Genomic DNA, 9,632 nt, shown 5'->3' with positions numbered 1-9,632 from the left:
CTATGCATATTCAGTAATATAAATGTAAAATGCTAAATTTGTGGTAATTTGTTGCAGCAGCAATAGAAAACTAATATGCCTAGTTTGAAAGGTATTACTGTTGTTGTTGCTTAATTGCTAAGTCGAGTCTGACTCTTTTGTGACCCCATGGACTGTAGCCTGCCAGGTTTCTCTGTCCATGGGGATTTTCACAAGAATACTGGAATGAGTTGTCATTTCCTTCTCCAGGGGAGACCCAAGGATTGAAACTGGCATCACCTGCATTGGCACGCAAATGTTTTACCACTGAGCCACCAGGGAAGCCCATGAAGGATTAATACTGCTATAAATTATTTGACTAATTACTTATTGGGTATTTAGGTTGAATCTATTAATAGGTTTTGTTTATTCATATACTAGCCTGCAAAAGGAACTTCAATAAATAGCTTTGCATCTTCAATATTTCTCACTTGTCTGATTTCCTGAGACAAATTCTTAGAGGTGAAATTTTAGGGTCAAAAAATGTTTAAAGGCTTTTGGTACATGCTGTCAATTTGCTCTGAGATTTAAAATTTTTTTTATTTTTTACAACTTACACTTCTACTGCTTTGCTTTACCTACCATTGTAACATTGGTTATTTTTATTCTTTTCAAATATTGATCATATGGCAGATAAAATGTTAGGATTACACTGCTGCTTCAATTTGTATTTCTTTGACCACTCGTGGGTTCTGAACATGTTTTAAAGTTTAGGGATTACAAATGGTGAGAAGTTGTTCTCTGATGGCAAAGTTATTCACCCTGGTAAATTCTGTATTGTCTAAGCAAATAATGATGAAAAACTTTTTTTAATATTGATACAATTCATACTTATATATACATATAATTATAGCTATATAAAATGTAAAGTTGTTATATATACATTCAAAAATTGGGAGACAATAACAATATAATCAGTTGCAATCTCATTGTTTATGGGTATGATTTTATGAACTGTTATGTCAGACAGAGCTTGAGAAGTTAGAAACAAAAGCAAGATGTTTGGAAACAAAATCAATTTTTAGTAATATATAAACAAAATCTAGAGCATTTGAATCTTTTTCTTTATTTGATTTTCAGTCAATTAGGGTTTTCTTTCTTTCTTTTCTTTTTTTTAACAAAGTAAGGTTCTCCAAATAATTACACGACCACATTATTCTCCAGGTCACTGTTTATAATTTCTGTGGTATGTATGTAGGGGGCAGGGGGAGAAGAGATAACTATCAATTAGTAATAATGTTAATACAATACATTCCTTAAAAAAATATCTGGGTAAAGTAACTTCAGAAGGAAGGCATTTAAAACTTTTCAACTTAATGGAAGTCATTTCTTTGTCTAAAGACTCCCTATATTTCACCTTTAAAGGAGACTCTTGAAAGTTAACCAGAAATGTCTTCTACATTTCTATATATACTATCATTCCTGTGCAGACGCAATCTCCGCCCTATGAGAGGAAAGGAAGGTACCTAGAAGGGAAGAAATAAAGGAAGAGAATAAAGATAAAGGGTCCTTTAAAAATTAGATCAGCGCATGTCTACCCCAGGATATTATCAATGTTAACCTAAAATGTGGGAGCACAAAAATATTTGTTTATTGTAACCTGGGATACATTTTTTTTTTTTTTACCACTTTCAGGGATTCTTATGAGAAAGTATGAAAAGTTGAAAAGGCATGATGAAATTGTACCAGTTCTTTAAAGAAGAACACGAAAGCTCAAGTAATTGTGGTACATTATGGAATGCTGTATTTTAGGTGCTGTTACTTTGATAAAAAAGGAATTAGAGACCATTGTAGATACGTATGCCTTCTCAGTGAGTGGTCCTCGCTGCATTATTTATGGAAGGGCCTTTTATAGGTAAGAACTAGCATTTGATGTGGTTGTGATTTGCATCTGTCATCATAAGAGCTTGATTTTGTTTTCAGTTTCACAAATAAAAATGACTCAAATTGAAATTTAAGGAGAAACCAGCAGAGAAACCTTTTGATTAAATCTATCAGAAGGGAGAGCAGTGTGGCTGTTTAGCATTCGATCGTCAATTCCGGTTTCTACTGACCTTCCCGACAGGCTTATGTTTCACACATCTACTGCCCTGAAGTGTTTTCAAAAATGTGGGGATTAAAAATAGTCCCACAAAACTTTCCAAACATCTTTTTAAGGGATCTTAAAATTAGTTTAAGAAGACACTCTAGCAAAAGGCTGCTATTACAGAAGTGGTTTTAGAGGGGAAAAATAAGCATCTGTTATTTGGATTTAGAACTTCAAAGCTAGAATATTCTTGTAAAGCAAATAAAAGTTTTCTCATAGTCAATCTTTTTAAACAGTGAGATGAGATGGTGTATTTGTAAAGAAAATGCTTAAGGAAACACTTTACACTGTGGTAACAGAATCATTTTGGTCTTTAACAGTTTTTATTGTTAAAACAATAAAACGTACTATACACAATGTATAGTCATGTATGTGGAAAAATTTTAACCAGTTATGTATAAAAAGTAAAATTATTCTCACTTTCCCAAGTAAAGCAAACTGTCGGAGCAGTAGTTACCAATATGGTAGTCTATTGCTTACAATCCTTTTACATATATTAAAAAGATTCTCTGGAATTTTAATAAATCTTTATCCCACCTTTATTCAGCATAGATTTCCTTAAGCTTAAAATGATTTTCTCATTAGACACAACCAAATTTCAATTCTAAAGTAGCACTGTTTCTTGGAGAATAATGGATAAGAGGAAAATTTTACAATTTAGCTTATGGATAATTATTGGTATTCCTAAGCACTTGAGATAAATTTATTTTTCAAGAATTTAAATGTTTTAGACTAAATCGGTAGCAAATTGTAATACAAATTCCAATGAAAACATAGTCATAGTTTTGTTATAACCCTATCTTTATTACAACTCTATCTGTATTATCTGTAACATACTCCTGTAACAGGTATTGAAGACTGAGGTGGTATGATAAATTTCTTCTTCCTTTGTTGCTGAATCAAAAGCTGGTTTAAGTGTCATTTTTTTTGATTACCTGAAAATCTGAAATAAATTATGAAATTTTATATTGGGCTAGAAAGTTAAAACACACACACACACACTTGCCACATTACAACTGACCTTGAACAACATGAGTTTGAACTTTGGGAGTCCACTTATACGCAGACTTTTTTCAACAGTAAAGCACTATAGTACTATATACAATTGGTGGCTGGTTGAATCTGCAGATGCAGAGCTGAGGATATGGAGGAAACAAGTATATGAAGGGCTGACTATAGGTTATATGGATACTTTCCACTGTGTGGAGGAGGGTTAGCACCCCTACCTCCATGTTGTTCAAGGATTGACTGCATTTTGTATTCTGTAATTTTTAGACATAGCTGAAAAGATTAAAAGTACTTAACCTTATGTAAAGTACATTTGTGATTTTTTTAAAAAAATACTGTGTTTCAGTATTATCTATGACTTATCAAGTGTTAGATGAAGTTACTTTTTATGTGTGTTTGGAGAATTACATTGTATTAATATTTAGTATCTTGTATAATGTGGATACTTAATAGAAAGTTTAACTTCATTTATCATACCCACTGGATTCCTCTTCCGAAAACTCTGAGGTGTGATATAAACTTTCCATTGTGGATCTTCTAGACTCTCCTAAAGAAAAAACATGTATACATTTAATGTTTTATCTCAAATACAGTTTACAGTTCTTTCGAGTTTGAACCTGGAAATCCCTTTTCAGGGGTATCTGGTGTCTCAGACAGTAAAGAAACTGCCTGCAATGCAGGAGACCCAGGTTTGATCTCTGGGTTATGAAGATCTCCTGGAGAAGAGAATGGCAACCCATTCCAGTATTCTTGCTTGGAGAATCCCTTGGACAGAGGAGCTTGGTGGGCTACAATCCATGGGGTGGCAAAGAACTGGACACACTGAGGGATTAACATAATACAACAACAACTCTTACTCTTATCAACTGTGTGTAATGTAATGTTATATAGACAAAGCTGTTATGTATCACTTGTGTTACCAGGGCAGATAATATTGGTCAAAGATGGCCACAATGATATCTCCCACTCTGCATGTTCCTTAGAAGTATGACCTTGCTATTCCCCTTCCAAGAGACAGAATCCAATTTCCCTCCTGCTGAAACTGAGCTAGGCTTAGGACTCTTTTGTAATCAGTAGCATGTGGAGGAAGTGACTGCATGAGTTCTGAAGCTAAATCAGAAAAAGCTATGCTGCTTCCATTTGATTCTCTTAGGATTCTTGCTTTGGAGGAAGCCAGTTGCCATATAAGAAATCCTACCACCCTGAGATTGCTGTCCTGCAAGGCCATGTATAGATGCTCCAGTTGACAGTCCCAGATGACCTTCTAACCATCCTAGCAAAGCTCCAGTCAGTAGCAAATCCACCCATCTGTCAGTTGAGTGTCATCACTAGGTAACCTCAACTGATGTCTAGCCAAGCCATATTGGAATTCCTAACCCACAGAATTCTAGTGATATATGAAACAGCAACCGGAATAGCCACTGTTTGAGGATCAGATGACTCATTAAACAAAAACTGAGAAGGACAATTAATTTAGAGACCTATATAAAGCACCCAAATAATAAGACTTAGGAAACTTAGACATGAATAGATAACGCTGATTTGTTACTTAACCTTCTTATCTGCCCTTCCACTTTTGACTTGAATGCACTGGGATGTATCTAATAAGATGCTCTTTATCCTTGCTGATGACAGGTGTCCATGTCCCTCTTCATTTCCTGCATTCTACTTTTCATAAGGTTTGGCACATTTCATATTTGGTGTCTATCTCTCACTTACCACAACTCCTGAAATATTTCCACTGTATTCTCACTTTATTTTGTGAAATTTCTTTTCCTTTCTTGCTCTGACAGAAACCTGGCTGTCCTCGGAGGATACTGCCAGCCCAGAAACCCTTTTTTCTTTCCCTTGGTCCTCTTAGTATTGGACTTGGAGATGGGCAGGTGTCCTCCTCCCTATTATTCTCTTTCAGGGCACTTGCCTTCCCGTCTTCTCTTCCTGAAACTCACGTCATCAGTTACATACTCAACTATTGTTGTGATCCACTGCGACTGCAGTATTCTCAGTTCATTGGATCACTGGCTTATTGTCACTTTCCGACTACTTTCTTAATTTAGCAACTTAAATGTTCATGTAGAAGGCTCTTTTGCCCTGGATCTCAATTCCTTGAGCTCTGTTCTTTCAGGCTGTCTTTACCTTACTGCAGCCACCAGTTCCCGTGCGCACTCTGAGACTTCATCACTACAGGCCCCCTCAGTTACCTGTGTTCAACTAGCTGACTACCAGCTTTTATCCTTTCTAGATCACTCCCTCTATGACCCCACCACCAGCAGTTCTTCAACCCTACTGGGATTTCCAGTTCTATCATCTTTTCATTGTTCTCTCTGTTTGATTTCCTCTTTCCCTTCTTTGAACTGTTCAAATTCCATGGTCATTCACCCTCTTGCATAAACGCTGACTTCCTTAACCTTTTCTCACTTTGTTGTACTCACTTGACAAAACTATAACCCTAGGAAAATCCAACATGCTGCCTATTCCTGTCCTGAAGCATAAGGTTCAGCTGGAAAAACATACAAGTGGGTCTCATTTTAAATTCATGGTCACAGACATTAGGGGGAACCCTTCACGGCTTCCCAGGTAGCATAGTGGTAAAGAATCTGCCTGCCAATACAGGAGATGCTTGATATGCAGACTCAATCCCTGGATTGGGGAGATCCCCAGGAGTAGAAAATGGCAACTCAGTCCAGTGTTCTTGCTTGGAGAATTCCATGGACAAAGGAGCCTGGTAGGCTAAAGTCCATGGGGTCTCAAAGAGTTGGACAAGACTGAGGCTGCATGTGTGTCATGTCATTAATATGTTCAGGCCATCCTATTAAACATTCCTAAGTCCATTCATCATTGGAGAAGGAAATGGCACCCACTCCAGTGTTCTTGCCTGGAGAATCCCAGGGACGGGGGAGCCTGGTGGGCTGCCGTCTGTGGGGTCGCACAGAGTCAGACACGACTGAAGCGACTTAGCAGCAGCAGCAAGTCCATTCATTCTTCCACTTTCCTAGATGACTTATTTACTCTTTTTTTTTTCATTTTCCAAAACCTACAACTCTCCATATGCATCATAATTCTCATCTGATGATTTATTTTCCATTTTCATAGAGGAAATAAAACATAGTAGGAAAAAGCTTCTACAAGCTCTGTGCCCAGAGTTATTCTCTTAATTCTGCTCTGTGTGTTTCATGTCCCCATGCTCCTATCTACCTCTACTTCTTTACTAGATCTCATTCTCTCTTGAATACACAAGACATGGCTCCAGTAATTCCTTCTGTCTTTCACTTATCAGTTTTTTTGTACTCTCCTAAATCTTCCCCATCAGCATATACAGATTTGGTTGAAGGCACACGAATAAGTTCTCATCAATGAGTGTGGACAGAATGATACATACTGCTTTTGGGTCTGAGCATTAGGCAATGGGCATTCATTTCTCCTTAAACTTTCCATTTCCTCAATCTTGAACATGGAAAATTATGATTTGGTTCCGACCATGCAGATGATAATGACATCCAAGTCAGTGGTTCTCAACTGGATGACTTTTCTCCACAGAGAAGGTTGGGAAACATCTGCAGATATTTTTGTTGTTAAAATTGGTAGGTGGAAGTGCAATTGGCATCTAGTGGGTAGAGACCAAGGATGCTGCTAAATATCTTACAACACTCATGACAGACATACCATTCTCCCCAACAAAAAAATTTTTCAGCTCAAAATTTTAATAGTGCAATATTGAGAAACCCTGCCCTGGAGGATGGTGGAGCAATAAGACAGAAGGTCATGACCTTCTGAATGCCTGTGGGACTACCTTGTAAATGTAGACAGCTCACTTCAGGATTAGGGAAGAAACAAACTTCCATACACTTAAGCTACTGTACCTTTGGGACTTTTTGTAATAGAAGCTTAGCCTTTACTTTAACTAATATATTCCATCACTCTTTGAAGTAAAGAACTACCTTGGGCTTCTCAGTTGAATATTTTCAATGCATTACAATATAGAGAACCATCCAGACATCCTAATACCTATTTTATACTATCTAATGTCTTCAATTCAGCATTCCCTTTGGTTTGGCAGGGTGTAACAATATTTCTTTTTTTTTTTTTTAACAATATTTCTTAAACTGGAGAAATTGTTCCTGGACTTTCCAACTTTGAAATTATACCTGGCTGGTCTCAAATAATTGTTTAACATTCATTTCCCAGGTGTTGAGCCAAGGTGATTTTTATTGTGAAATATTTTCAAGTAGATTCTCTGAGAAGAATAACTGTATCTACAGCTTTTCTTTTACTCAACTTGGGTCACAATTTCTGGTTTAAATAAAAGGCATTTACACTTGCTGTGTTGTTGTTCTTCAGTCACTCAGTCATGTCCAACTCTTTCTGACCCTAGGGACTGCAGCGCACCAGGCTTCCTGGTCCTTCATCATCTCTTGGAGCTTGCTCAAACCCATGTCCATCGAGTTGGTGATGCCATCCACCCATCTTGTCCCCTGTCATCCCCTTTTCTTCCTGCCTTCAGTCTTTCACAGTTTCAGGGTCTTTGCTAATAAGTCAGCTCTTCACATCAGGTGGTCAAAGTATTGGAGCTCCAGCTTAACCATCAGTCCTTCCAATAAATATTCAAGATTGATTTCCTTGAGGATTGACTGGTTTGAGCTCTTGTAGTCCAACGGACTCTCAAAAGTCTTCACCAACACCACAGCTCAAAAGCATCAACTCTTTAGTGCTCAGCCTTCTTTATGATCCAAAACTCACATCCACACATGACTACTGGAAAAACTATAGCTTTGACTATACAGACCTTTGCTGGCAAAGTAATGTCTCTGATTTTGGTTGGTTACACTGCTTAGGTTGGTCATAACTTTTCTTCCAAGAAGCAAGCATCTTTTAATTTTATGGCTGCAGTCACCATCTGCAGAGATTTTGGAGCCCAAGAAAATAAGTCTGTCACTATTTCCATTGTTTCCCCATCTGTTTGCCATGAAGTGATGGGACCAGATACCATGATCATTGTTTTTTGAATGCTGAGTTTTAAGCCAGCTTTTTCACTCTCCTCTTTCACTTTCATCAAGAGGCTCTTTAGTTCCTCTTCACTTTTTGCCATTAGGATGGTGTCATCTGCATATCTGAGGTTATTGCTATTTCTCCTGGGAATCTTGATTCCAGCTTGCACTTCATCCAGCCCAGCATTTTGCATGATGTACTCTGCATATACATTAAACAAGCAGGGGGACAATGTACAGCCTTGTTGTACTCCTTTCCCAATTTGAAACCGGTCTGTTGTTTCATGACCAGTTCTAACTGCTGCCTCTTGACCTGCATACAAGTTTCTCAGGAGGCAGGTCTGGTATTCCCATCTCTTTTAGAATTTTCTACAGTTTGCTGTGATCCACACAAAGGCTTTAGCATAGTCCATGAGGCAGATGTCTTTCTGGAATTTTTTTGTTTTTTTCTATGGCCCAACAGATGTTGGTGATTTGATCTCTGGTTCCTCTGCCTTTTCTAAATCCAGCTTGAACATCTGGAAGTTCTCAGTTCAAGTACTGTTGAAGCCTAGCTTGGAAAATTTTGAGCATTACTTTGCTAGTGTGTGAGATGAGTGCAACTGTGTGGTAGTTTGAACATTCCTTGGCATTGCCTTTCTTTGGGATTGGAATGAAAACTGACCTTTTCCAGTCCTGTGGCCACTGCTGAGTTTTCCAAATTTGCTGGCATATTGAGTGCAGCACTTTCACAGCATCATCTTTCAGGATTTGAAATAGCTCAACTGGAATTCCATCACCTCCACTAGCTTTGTTCTTAGTGATGCTTCCTAAGGCCTATTTGACTTTGTACTCCAGGATGTTTGGCTCTAGGTGAGTGATCATACCATCGTGGTTATCTGGGTCATTAAGATCTTTTTTGTATAGTTCTTCTGTGTATTCTTGCCACCTCTTCTTAATATCCTCTGCTTCTATTAGGCGCATACCATTTTTGTCCTTTATTGTTCCCATCTTTGCGTGGGATGTTCCCTTGGTATCTGTAACTTTCTTGAAGAGATCTCTAGTCTTTCCCATTCTGTTGTTTTCCTCTACCTCTTTGCATTGTTCACTTAGGAAGACCTTTTTTTTTTTTTTTTTTTAAATTTCTGCTTGCTATTCCTTGGAATTCTGCATGCAGATAGATATATCTTTCCTTTTCTCCTTTGCCTTTTCTTATTTTCTTTTCTCAGCTATTTGTAATGCCTCCTCAGACAACCATTTTGCCTTTTTGTATTTATTTTTCTTGGGATGGTTTTGATCATGGCCTCCTGTATAATGAACCTCCATCCATAGTTCTTCAGGCACTCTATCAGATCTAATCTCTTGAATCTATTTGTCATTCCCACTGGATAATCAGAAGGGATTTAATTTAGGTCACACCTGAGGAGTCTAATAGTCCACTTTCTTCAATTTAAGGAGTTCATGATCTGAGCCACAGTCAGCTCCTGGTCTTGTTTTTGTTGACTGTATAGAGCTTCTCCATCTTCGTTACAAAGAATATAATCAATCTGATTTCA

At 37.6% G+C, this 9,632-nt stretch overlaps 1 protein-coding gene across 4 annotated transcripts in view; it reads right to left on the bottom strand.

The window, feature by feature from the left end:
• Positions 1–904: 904 nt before the first annotated feature.
• TTC29 (tetratricopeptide repeat domain 29) overlaps positions 905–9,632 on the bottom strand; it is a 277,080-nt gene continuing 268,352 nt past the window's right edge. For 2 of the 4 annotated variants that reach the window (XM_059876103.1, XM_024977370.1), the window contains 2 exons: positions 3,594–3,659; positions 2,885–3,047 (listed from right to left, as the gene is read on the bottom strand). In XM_059876103.1, the coding sequence (XP_059732086.1) occupies positions 3,016–3,047; positions 3,594–3,659 (98 nt within the window). In that variant the 3' untranslated portion in view covers positions 2,885–3,015. 4 annotated transcript variants of the gene reach the window in all.

The sequence above is a fragment of the Bos taurus genome, chromosome 17, assembly GCF_002263795.3.
Source record: "Bos taurus isolate L1 Dominette 01449 registration number 42190680 breed Hereford chromosome 17, ARS-UCD2.0, whole genome shotgun sequence".
Lineage (NCBI taxonomy): Eukaryota > Metazoa > Chordata > Mammalia > Artiodactyla > Bovidae > Bos > Bos taurus.
The sequence above is the reverse complement of the archived record's forward strand: the minus strand, read 5'-3'. Positions and strand labels throughout refer to the sequence as shown.